General features: G+C 38.7%; 1 protein-coding gene across 1 annotated transcript in view; it reads right to left on the bottom strand.

Annotated features, from left to right (window-relative positions):
- Positions 1-808: 808 nt before the first annotated feature.
- The window catches only part of LOC126176069 (zinc finger protein AEBP2), a 217,928-nt gene continuing 205,135 nt past the window's right edge, over positions 809-13,601 (bottom strand). The window contains exons 8-9 of the mRNA XM_049923203.1: positions 10,451-10,518; positions 809-6,919 (exon numbers count right to left, since the gene is read on the bottom strand). Of these exons, the coding sequence (XP_049779160.1) occupies positions 6,760-6,919; positions 10,451-10,518 (228 nt within the window). The 3' untranslated portion in view covers positions 809-6,759. The remainder of the gene's footprint in view (positions 6,920-10,450; positions 10,519-13,601) is intronic.

Here is a 13,601-nt window from a genome sequence, read left to right on the forward strand (position 1 = left end):
CCATCCCGGCATTTGCCTGGAGTGATTTAGGGAAATCACGGGAGAGCATACTGGCCACCAAACAATATCCTCTCCTTGGTCCCTCAGTAGAAGCCTACAGAGACAACGAGACGGCACAAAAGGTGGAACCATTAGAAAAACTATCCCTAGAAACCCCATCATATATCATTGACAGGAAGATCCAAAGAAATTTCCTAAAGTTGGGATACCCAGATCTCTGTAATTTTTGCAATCATGGTGAGGTCCAAACAACCTAACACATTTATATCAATCTGGATTGCCCCATCCAGTTCTGCCTCAAGCAACTCATTGTGAAATGAGCTTAACTAGCCTAACTCATCTCCTTTGTTCTGTAAATACTTGGGCCTACTTTCGTTTTTTATCCGTTGTTTCCTACAAGTGTTATATTTATTTATATGTTCTGTTCCCAAAATATGTACTCCTTTATGTCATTTAATTTGTAATCTGATGATTGTAACACATTTTTAAAAAATATAGTCATGTAAGAAACAAATCAAAGCTACATCCCTTCAGTCCACTTCACTCTAAACTCACACGAGAAATGTTTTCACTTTTTGAATCAGCCACGTCATCTCACTGGTACCAAAGTTATGATATGTAATGAAACATAGATAAAGTTTTGTCAGCCGATACTTTGTTTCTTAACTGATTACCATACTACGGTGCAGAAATGATGTCATAGAACCTCTAACTTAGAATATTACACTCTTATCTTGCAATAATATAAATGCACATGTATTATGTAAAATTAACAATTTTACTAAAATTCAATAAATGAAACATCATCTTCAACTGTTGTATGTTTAATATATCTAACTCATACAGTGTGTAGCAAAAGATCTACAAAACATGAAATGCCATATCTTTTTTGCACCTTGTTTAAAAATTAAACAGGTTTCACCCCACAAGGCAACATAGGTATTACATTATTTTTTAAAACAGTCACTAACATGAAATCTGAAACATCACACAAATAAAAACCTTTATTCACAACTAAATCAATAATGATAACAATAGTACTAACTAAAATGAGCTCAATTTATGTATCCAGTTAGAGTATATGTTTTTTTCAAACACCAGACCTTTAAATGGAATGTCTCACAAACAAAGCATTTGTTTTTGAAGATAATACGAAGACTGATATTTCTACAAGTCAAAATATTTCTGCTGAAGCAATTGTTTCACTGTATGTTATAAAAGAAACTAAACTTATTTCATTTTCCTTAAATAAACAATTTTGTGTGACTGGCTCTTGCACTCTGACCTAATGAAAAGTGGTACAGTGCTCATCACTATTTTTTACAACTGTAAGTGTTGAAACTGGTCTTTGTAAGCTTTATTCCAGCATTTATGACTAGCATTAAAAGTGATGAAGAATCTGTCTGCTGATGCAAGGGTCTGTTCACAATTGTGTCCCTAGGAAATCTTTGGCACTAACCAACCCATTACAGCATTTTCCATGCTGTCCACTGGTAGCAAAAGTTTATATTCCTTTTACACATTCATTTCTGACCTTACAGAAAGACACTTTTGCACTTCTCTGCAAGATTATGATATTTCTCCACATTGATTCTTGTACTCAATAGGCAAGTCCTTAACTATCACGTGTATGGACTTTCAGTGTTTTCATTGTTACCAATACTTCTGAATTTCCCAGTGGGAAGAGAGAGTAGCCTTACTAATTTTTTTTTTAACACTTACTTGCACATTACTGTAAGAAATGGACATCCTAAACTTCATTCTGGTATGATTAAATAATACGCACCGATTACAAATTGCTACAAATGGACAACATGATAGGAAGAATTTCATCATTCCAAAATTAAAGTCTTTCTGAACCTGTTTAAAGTTGTTTAGCCTGCACAAGTCTGGCATTTCTTGACTTTCCATTTGATATATATACACACATCGGTTTGACTGAAAAGTACACGTCTTGAAACATCAGCAGAGAAATTCGACACAGATGTTCTGGCTGTATCACATATGAAAAGCTTCACAAATGCATTAGAGTTGTAAATTCAATGACAGCAAGAGCTGCCCAAAATTATGCCATGTTTAACTGGTAACAGCTGCAGTTATGATTGACTGTATTGCTGAGGGAAGCTTTCGGACATGCTTCTGAACACTTGTGAGTTGATGAGTTACACCAGTCCCAATCTCTTTGCATGTGGTGAAACAATTCATTGACTCAACAAAAGGGTAAACTGATAAAAGATGATCTCAAAATCTGTGACCAGAAGGTATTTCACATGGTGGCTTTGCAAAATAGCATCAATGAACAATTATTATTTTGAAGGAGGAACATTTTTTTTACAGCCAAAATCTTGTGTAAATTACATAATTTTTCTTCCGTATCACCAAGAGTGATTCTGTTCTTCTAAAGTTCATGACATGTTACAATTTTCCTTTTTTGAAGAAAGGAAAGATGATTAAAATTAAATGTTCCATCTATGATAAGGTCATTTAGAGAGGAGCACAAGCATGGATTGGGAAGAAAAATTACCCAAGCCCATTCAAAGGAAACATCCTGGTATCTGCCTTAAGCAATTCAGGGAAATCACACTTGGATGGCCAGAAAGGGATTTTAACAGTCATGCTCTAGAATGAGAGTCCAGTGTCTTACCACTGTTTCCCTGTTTGGTTCAATATTATTTTTTCACATATTAACATTTACTACTGTTTACTATATCGAGATTTTGATACAGGTGACATTACCTATAGCAACCTACTAGGGCCCTTTTTTGTCAAACTTTTTTTTATTTCCTTGTTTCTAACCTCCAGTCCTGTCACCCCCCACCCCCCTCCTTTTTCCTGTTTCGTACATCAATGGCCAGCAGAAATGTGACCGATTTGTTGACAACCGTAAACAGCACTGTCAGAGCAGCAAAGGGAAAGGAATAGTAGGAACTGCTCTCTTACACAATTCTAATAATGTTGACAAATGTCGTCATGGGAAATAGCTGAAGGAGAGCATAATCACACCTGAATTCTATATTTGAAACTACGTAACTCGGGATGCAGCAAACTGAGCAGGAAGAGAAAAAAAATGTGTGCAGTCAGTTCTTCCAAGGTAACACTGAATAATAATTCCTTGTGATAGCTCCATTTATGTGTTTCTTTATCAACAAAAGAAAAGGAGGGGGGGGGGGGGGGGGGGGGGGGGGAAAGAATCACTGTTGCCTGAGTATTCCTTGCACAAGATATTCTGTGCATCTACTATTACAAAAATATTTCATCCATATTGGACTAAGGTACTCTGTGGTTGTACTGAAATAGAAAATTTTATTGAATTATAACAACCGGACACGTTATATGTGACTGGATCTTGCAGTTCAAATGTACGGTTCTCATTACTACATTCTTCCTCTTTTTGATAAGATACTGGAGGAGACGTACCTTCAGGATGAAATAAACTTTATGACAATTTTATTCATAGCTAAGTGCCAGACCTGCAGTAAAAAAAGGAAAAGAAATCTAAATCTCAGAATGGTAACTATTGTTACTACTGTGAAAAGCTGTAACCTGATGCTAATGCAAGCTCTGTTTATGAAGCTACTTATTTCATACCTTTGCATTATCTCATTGTAACTGATTGGAACTACCTCTTATCAGTTGACTTTGACATTCATAATTATCAGTAAGGGATGAATCCACTTTTAGTTCAAAAGTGTGACAGCACAAACTAACATTTAAAAAAGAATATTACGATTCTGTATGTGTAGTCCTGTCATGCCTAGAAAAGCTTCCTTCAGAAAACTGAAAATGCATTACTTATGAGTTTTAAGTAGTACTCAATATTTATCACAAAATTAAAATACAACAAAATGAATTCCTCCAAAGTTCTATATACTCATTTTTTTTTTTATTACATGTTTGAGAAGTATAAATGACAAAACCAGAAGACTGAACACAACCGTAAGTGTCTTCAAACAAAGTTTTATACAATGTTGTGTAATACAACCAGAAACATGTACATGAAAATGTTACATTTAAATACAGATGCAGTCATTTTGTAACATAAATAAATAAACATAAAATTACACAGATATGAGTTAAAGAGATCAAGTGTGCTTAAAGAAAATAAATTGAGCCTGTGTTTTCAGCGTTAAAAAATGCTGCTTACACACCACAAAAAATAGAATATGTGAAATTAAATCAGAAATAAACAAGATTGTCAGGCCTAGTCATGAAATTGTATATTTATTAACAGCGGTCATTCCAACAGTCTCTCCTTTTTATTTTTTCATGCAGAGAAAGAAATTTACTTCCAACTTATCACAGATATCTTTATGTTGGGTTTTCATGGTGAATGTGATCATAAGAACACACTTTTTTTTGACACTTGTGTATGCACACACACCCACATACACACACCCACACACACACTCTTTTATATATATATATCTATATATGTAGACGCTTTAAAAAATTCTTTCTGCTTTAATAAATCAATCTACCAAAATATGGAAACAACTATAGAAAAATTATTGCAACATTTGGAACAACAGGCAGGCGTTTCATGTGTGTTTTGTCACCAAGCATATACAACCATATTTCCAGTTGTGATTAAAAGCAAATATGGAGTTGGTAAATATTTTAACAACACAATTTTTTGTTTTGAATACTTAGCTGACATATATGAATATCAAACAGGACACACATCCTCTTTTTTTATGAAAAACAAAACAAAGCACATTAATTTAAGAGAATTACAAACTGATACTAACAATAGATTTACAGAAGTATTAAGTTACTGAAAAATACAATTGTATGACAAACTTGAACAATTTTATTTTTATTGCTGAACATAAACACAAGTCAATTGAGGCCACATTTTCAGTAATCAGACAAAACAAATGACAGATATGGCACAGAATACAAACACAGTGGAAAATTCTCGCTGTATTGTATGTGACAACACTTAAACAAACAGTGCTGTAAAGTATATCATACTGCACGGAGCACACAACACAAACTCCTCACCAATAGTGGCAGTGATCACACTTCGTGGAAGAAATTTACCTTTATTAAGACACTATTTTATTAAAAACAAAACACAGCTAAATAATGACAAATCATTAGCAGTGTCTGGCAGCTTTTTGGCAGTGATACGTTGATTGAAAGTATTTCTGTGTTACTTGTAACGTCCGAGGTCCTTCAGTTTCACAATTATAAGTTAACTGTTAAATGCACATGTACTTGCATTTGCACACATTATAAAATTGTTTGTTATTACAAAAACTACTCAGCCATCTATACAAAGTTTCATTTAAAATTTAAATAAAGAAACAGAATATTAATTCCCGAAAACTATACTACACAGAACAGTTGTTAGACAGGTGGAGTCCAAATATTCTGTTTCAGTCATAACTTCATATAAACACTTATGTACATTTTCCAGCTAATTTACTACAGAATTATCCAGCATTCACGGTCACTCGAAATTATTTTGGCGTCTCGTCAGTTTGAATGACCGGATTTCTGAACACACAATCTGAATAACCATACAGGAAATTAAAAGGTACGAGCAAAATAATACAACTAAAATTAATTACATAAAGATTCATTTATGTCTATATATACAATGCAATCACATTTGGCAGTGCTACTGTTCAGCTGGTTGATTCCTGCTTTCCTTCTTTTCCAAAGGGGAGGAGGTGTAGTGTGGAGAAATCTCCACTCTCAAAAAGATAACTAATTTATCAATGGTTTATTCACATTCAAAACAGAGATCCCTCTACTGTTTTTACTAACTACTACTTATTCTCAACCCATTTCCAACTATATACATGACATTAACCTATACGTCTGAAAATGCAGTCCATCTGTAATCATTAACACTACTAAACAGGAACAAATTGTCTGAAATGGTTCTGCATAAATAGCGTAACCTTTTTTTTCTACTGTACAATGTCTTTTAAGGGACAGAGGCGGAGGGGGTGAGAGAACAGATAAATGCTGCAAACTGATGCTACAACTCAACCATCAATGTTATATCACAATGTAATACTGATGGAGTGCAGTACTGCTTTATACTGAATTCTAAAGGCAATTTCAATGAAAGATACTAGTACAGCAATATTTATTGTGTAGCAAACATAACGAGTTTGTGCTTCGGCATAAAAAAAAAGAGAGAAAGCTACTGTTCAGCAACAAAATCCTATTATTACTGATGGCCCCATTCACACAGTGCTTTCCTCATCTTTTCATTACACACACTGACTCCCTTTTAGTTTCAAATATTAGTTTACTTTGGATTTGTAGGGCATTTGAGATTTTCCTCCACCCCCTTCTTTTTTACAATATATACGATTCGGTGCAAGAGATCATAAGACTACCATTCGACGCTAGCCGAAGCAGCTCCTTTTTATGCCTGTCGATTTCCTCCTAATCTTCACACAACCCGAATGAAGACATTACTCTCTTTCAAAAATTTCACTAAATTTGTGGTTTGTCAAATTAATTAACAAATAAACCATTTGAGAACTATTTTTTCTAAAAAGAGATACCCGTAACATAAGCAACAGGCAACCGTTAGAGAGACAAAGTAAGCATAACATGTACATAATAAGAAAGATGATGAGGAAAAAATAGCAGTATGAGGTAGAAGGAAATCAGCAAGCAAGTGTCTCCATAGTTAATCAGTTTCTTAATTACACTAACAGTCCAACATTTCACTTCTGCTTCCATGACAGGCACAGCAAATTACAATCGGTCTAACAATGTGACAAGCGGTCATCACGTCGTCCTCGTCTGTTTGCGACGGTTCTTCCGTGAAGAATTAGGTTTAGAGAAGAGGACCGTATGCAGCGACTCCAGTGAAGTACTCGGCAACCCAGGAATCGGAACAGTTCTCGAAGGCCGCGCATCTGCTTCTGGCACCCACTCATCCGGAATGCTGAAAATGTACACACCAACATATTACAAAACAATCAGATATGACCAAAATAGAAAGAGGCCCTTACAAGTACAATAACTGGTGACTTGAAAATCAGTGGTTTATGTATGGGACATCTGCTGTGCAGCAGGGGTGCCACAATACAACAGACAGGAAATTTCCAATACAACAAAGATGAAAAAATGGGAAATCACCTTATTTCCAGTTAACTTACTCACCAAGTCCAGGATGTCCTATTATAAAGCAGATACCTACAGCAGGAAAATAAAAATTACATAATGTGCTCTAACATCTGCTTATGTACTGATGTTTATCATCCTCAGTTTTAAACAGGACAGTATACACAATCTTCTCCCAGTGCTGTGTCTCTTGGCTCTGGGTCCATACCCCCTCTATTAAAGTGTGCTGCTATGCAGCACTTAATCTGTGGCAGCAGCTCATACTAATGAATATGATATTCAGCCTGGACTTAGCAAATCTGTCACTGAAATCTTGAATTCTACATTTCTCAATAATTTGCTAGCATTACTGAACTTCAATGACCACAGATCGAAAAGTATTGAAGAAATGATTAGAGGGTTTATGAGGAATTGTGCACCCCTTCTCTTCCGCAGCTCAAAAAGTATGAAGCTGCTGAGAAATTTCCGTTATTTCCCAGTTTCTGAAATGTTATCACTGGGTATTTAAATCAGTCACTACATTTGGTCCTATCATAAGCTAAATACAGCTTTTTGTGGTTTGCATTTTTTTTTTTTTTTTTTTTTTTTGTTTGTAATTCCCTTATTTTAGCTCTGTTGCAATTATAGTTTCACACAATGAAAAATGCAAACACACAGTTAATTACAGAGATTTGTAACATCTGAAATTTTCTACAGAAAGTACAATGTTTGTAAGTGTTGTGTTACTTTAAATAATGTGTCAAACTAATAAAAAATGTACAAGAAACTATCTGCACAAAAATGCAGATCTCAAGTGCAGCAGAAGGTGAGAGATATGGAGAGAATAGAAGCCATTAAAATCAAAATACAGTGCTGCTTACACACTCACATGATCTCTCTAAGTGTACCATCATAATTCTTAGACACTCAAATGCTACTGCATCACCACTTACAATGTACTACACAAACAAGAAAATTTTCCTGACTCTATAGACACACAAGTAGACCAAGTCTACAGTCAAAATAATGGAACAGATCTGAGCTACATGTAAAACCATGTTTATGAATTCAGGTATACTATATAACTATTTTCAGTATAATTAAACTCAACAAACAATGACGTGACAAAAGTCACGGGATACCATCTAATATTATGTTGGATCTCCTTTTGCCCGGCATAGTGCAGCAACTTCATGTGGCATCAACTCAACAAGTTATTGGAAATCCACTGCAGAAATATAGAGCATGCTGCCTCTACAGCCAGCCATAACTGAGAAACTGTTGCCTGTGCAAGATGTTGTCCACAAACTGACCTCTGGATTATGTTCCATAAATGTTTGATGGGATTCACATTGGGCTATCTGGGTGGCAATCTGCGTGGCCAAATAAAAACTATTCAGAATTTTTTCAAACCAATTGCCAACAACCATGGCTCTGTGACACGACATCATTTTTTGGGTACATGAAGTCCATGAATGGCTACAAATGGTCTCCGAGTAGCTGAACTTAACTGTTTCCAGGCAATGATCATTTTAGTTGAACCAGAGGACCCAGTCCATTCCTTGTAACCACAGTCCACACCATTATAGAACCGCCACCAACTTACACAGTGCCTTTTTGACAGCTTGGGTGCATGGCTTCATGGGGTCTGTGCCACACTTTAGCCCTACCAGGAGGTCTCACCAAATGAAATTGGGACTCATCTGGCCAGGCCATGGTTCTCCAATAATCTAGGGTCCAACTGAAATGATCACAAGCCCAGGAGAGGCACTGCAAGCAATGTCATGCCATTAGCGAAGGAACTCGCATTGGTTAGGTTGTCTGCTGTCACAGCCCATTAACACCATATTTTTATGCACTCTTACATTCCACCCTTTTTTCTGCAGTTATTTCACACAATGTTGCTTGTCTGCTAGCATTGACAACGCTACACAAACGCCGCTGCTCTTGCTCATTTTAAGTGAAGGCTGTCGGTGGTAAAGGTAATGCCTGAAAGTTAGTACTGAATTCTCTAATGATTTCTGAAATGGAATGTCCCATGAATCTAGCTCCAACTACCATTCCATGTTCAAAGTTTCAATTCCCATGGTGTGGCCATAATCATTTCATTTTGCATGAATCATCAAAGTACAAATGACAGCTTTGCCAATGCACTGCCCTCTTATACTTTGTGTATGCACTACTATCACCATCTTTATATGTGCTTATCACTATTCCATGACTTTTGTCACCTCAGTGTATTATAATTTATGATGAAAGAAAGTATCAGCTACATTCAACAAATTTCTTAACTTGAGAAGAGGATACCAAAGTCTCCAAAGTAATTCTACACCACAGAAAACAGCATACAGATGGCAAGCACAAGCATTTCCCCATTCACACAAGCAACCCTGCAGCACAGGAAAGGAAGGAAGGAAGGAAATAGGAATTTGTGCCAAAACGAACCAGGTTTCACAAGGATCAGTAACTGATAAATTTGTCTATAGTGATATAAATATGTAGCAACGCTGAAAAGGATCTTAAACTGAACACATTACTGCCCGCATGCTATTCTTCCTCCTTTCATGTCCCATACATGTTTACTCCTGAGACGTACAGTGCACAATGAAACCTCTGTCAGTTTCTGCACCACAAACATCTCATCTTAGTGTACATGCTATAACACTGAAGTACTTTCACAAAGAATTGTGATGAGGAAGCTCAGTATAATAGCTTTCAACTTACAGCCAGTAACAGTGAATTTCCATGAGACAGATTGTCAAATCCTTCCACAGAAGATTTAAGAGAGCAAAATGTAGGCTCACACCTTAAATAATTGTGTTATGTTTTCAGTTGCTAATGGAAATTTATAAATTTTCTAGACCTATCTACAATTGTTGGTTGAAGGCTTAGTTTTACCAACAGAAAGGTCTACAGCCACATGAAGCAAAAATTCACAGGACAAAAGTCAACTAATATTTATTGATTACTTCAGTACTGCCACCACTCTACGTATTTCATCAGTTCGACATCTGAGCTGATACACGAAAAATGTACTAAAAGTAACCACAGAGGTTTCATTGTAGTCACAAAGGAAAAGACAAATATTAAAATAAGCAAAAATGATGCCAAACTCGGGTACGTGTTTTCGCATATATAAAGATATGACCTTACCAGATCAGATGACAGACAATAAAAACTCTCAAAGTGTGTATAGGAATAAGGAATCGGACAGGAGGCTGCTTTTGAAACACAACCCGGACAGCCGTATCCCACGACACCGGTGCCTGCCTCAAGTTGAAAGACAAAACAAATAAGTGATCAGTAAGTTGACAAAGTATACAAATGACAGAGATGCGCAAGTGTATCACCCGCCACTGCTGTTACCACTCACATGTGCTCTGGGAACCACCTGAGCAGCACCTTCGTCTTGCCGTCGAGCTCCACCCGCCGCGCCAGCACCTATCAACAAGTTGGCACAAGTAAGTCAAAGCTGCCATTTTATTTTCAAACTGATCACATCTGCAAGCTTATTGCAAATTGCAAAATAAATAAATAAAACAGAATAGAATAAAAATAAATATACTAGCATTTATTAAATAAAGAGCACTTTGATGGATAATTGCCCAAAACCTGACACATTGAAATTTTTATACTGTATTAAATTGTTGCCACTTCTGCAGGATTTTGGTCAGTGACATCACTTCACAAAGCCTTGACAAATTATTAAAGTTCACTGGGTGGCAAGTGCTATACACTGTCCAAAATATTAAGTGCCAAATATATAGTGAGAATTACCACGTAAGACTATTGTACAACTCCTCCCCCTTCACCATGTTTCGTGGTTCAATATACAATTGAACTGGAAGAAATAAACAACACCGAAGATACTCATTGTACGAACAAAATGATACAGATGGAAGATAAATATTTTCGAAGGAGATTTCTGTTTGTGTTACAACTTTTTATTTTCAAATGAGAACTACCATTTTTATTGCAGACCCACGCAGTAGGCCAGTGTGCGAGATTTCACTCTGTATGTGTGTATCTGTGGCATTTTCTATACAACAATTGTAGATTGTATTGCACTGGCAGCTGCTAGCAACTAGAGGAAGAGGCACAGTATTTGGATAGAAGAATGTTACCAAATCAGTCACTGTACATTCCAGTTTGACTCACTGAAATCAAGCACCACTGATGTTGGGTTTCACCAAAATCAAACATACATTGAACAGAAAATTATATTACTTTAAAAGCAAGACATTGTTTTGACAACGAAAGCAAACTGTCATGTTCGCCGAGCCACAGCACGGGGAAGAAAGCTGCTCAGAAGAAATATGCTGCCACGAAGGGGCTCGGCTGTGCTCTGCTCTCTGCAGCCGTGATGGCTAAAAGAGACACTGCCACTTCCTCTAGGACAGCACAAAGGTTGTCGCCTCTTCTTGGGGCTCGGTGCTGCATCCTTACCGCCTGCCTTTGGGCAATCATCCCCACTGTTGGCGGAAGGAGCTGCCTTCATGCTGTCCCTCTGCTGCCTCGGGCTGGTCTTAGCCCATCGTCGTCTTCTCCTCCAATGTTCCGGTGCAACCACGGCCACCGTGCCACCTTCAGGCCGGCTTCAGCTCGAAAAAGCCGGGCAGCCATGCCAGCTGTCGACTAGGCCGAGAAGAATCAGAAGAGGAGTTGCAGCCTGTTCCCCTTTGTACGTAAAGTGCAGAGGTGCGGGGACAGCACTGTTCGACTTTATGATGAGCTGCAGAAAGCACAAGGTGGTCTACAAGTCTGTGAATTCAGACACTACAATCTGCGTGCAGGCAGTGAACGTGGCTGACCACACGATGATCACGATCACTGTGACTGCCCACATTGCCGATGCGCAACCGGCACGAGAAAAGATAACTGTTGCATCTAGTGTGAAGAAGAAGGAGGCACTCCTGAGGGGGGTGCCTTAGTGTTGTAATGAGACAAAAGTCTGAGAAGGGCTGTTGCTCACAGGTTTCAGGAATGTGGCTGTACAGCTGCATAACTGAACCAACAACTGAAGACTATCACTGTTTGGCATCACAGTGGTAAATGACCTACAGCACTAGAGATGACTTCTCACTGTGGAAATTGCTGGGCAGACCTGTGATAGAAGCAGCTCTCCTGTCCAGCACAGACCCTCAGCCCCAGTGCTTCAAGTGCCAGGGTGAAAGCCACGTAGTGAAGTACTGCCACAATGCAGAACAGTGCGTTAAATGCTCAGGTGAGCACGGCAGCTGCAGTCGTGACTGCGGCAGAGAAGTTCTGCCAATCTGTGCTCCGTGTGGTGGGCCGCACTTCACCAGCTGGCGTGGCTGCCCGACTTTTTCGAGCTGAAGTCGGCTCGAAGGTGGCACGGTGGCCGCGGTTGCACCAGCACAGTAGAGGAGAAGACGACGATGGGCTTAGACCAGCCTGAGACAGCAGAGGGACCGCACAGAGGCATCTACTTCTGCCAACAGTTGGGATGATTGCCCACAGGCAGGTGGTCAGGATGCAGCTTCAAGCCCCAAGAACAGGCGGCAACCTCTGTGCTGCAGTGGCTCTTTTAGCCATCGTGGCAGCAGAGAGCAGCTACCCTGGCTGTGGAGAAGGAGGCAGCTTTGAGGCAACTGCAAGTAGTCTTCGCTCGAGTGCAACGATCAGCAGCACGGGTACAAACCCCAGCGAACACTCCTGCACCCACGTAGAAGTGTGTTGCCAATACCCAGAAAACTGTCAGGATGCCCGCCCCAGCTGCACTGCAGGAGAGGGGCACCACGAAGACATCCATCGCCCCAATGGCAACAGCAGTAATGCCGAAAGCTGTGGGGGTGACCGACACCGAAGCACAAGAAAATAAGGCAGCATTCACTGCCAAAGAGAGAGAACAGCCTGCAGCTCTCCAACAAATCAGTGGTGCAGTTCGTCGAGCAGGCAGCCCCCCCTCGAGGAACATCTTCAGCGCAACTGTGCCTTGCAGTAAATGGGAAGTGCCACACAACACCGAGCTGCCGGCGTTCGACCTCAGCCTGATGCAGCATAAGGTCACCACTGACATGGTGCAGCAGAAGGCTCACACTGAATTGCTCTCACTATAATGAACTTTGGCTCTGATGTGGATGTGCGATACCCACTACAAACATAACCTACCCTTGCAAGATCTGCTGCAGGCAGCAACCTGTCCCGACTCACAGACATTTTTTAGTGGGTAATCTCCAAATGTATCGATAACATCACAGCTCTCCAGCCTGTGAAGTCCTCGATTAGTAACTAACAAACATGGAAGTCACAGTAGAACTCTCGAGATGGTCATCACGTTGATTTGGATGTGGAAAAGCTCCACCCTAAAAAGGTTTAAATGTCTAACCATAAAAGTTTTACTGTACAATCAGAGTTGCAAAACTAAAACTTTTTTTTAAAAAACTATAACTGTTTAGAAGCGAAATGTTTTCATTTATATCACAAATGTAATGTACAGTCAAAAACGTCATTTTTTAATGGCAAAAACTGGAAAAACTTCATTTTGTCGATTACAGTGCCAT

This window comes from Schistocerca cancellata, chromosome 3, assembly GCF_023864275.1.
Source record: "Schistocerca cancellata isolate TAMUIC-IGC-003103 chromosome 3, iqSchCanc2.1, whole genome shotgun sequence".
In the NCBI taxonomy this organism is placed as follows: domain Eukaryota; kingdom Metazoa; phylum Arthropoda; class Insecta; order Orthoptera; family Acrididae; genus Schistocerca; species Schistocerca cancellata.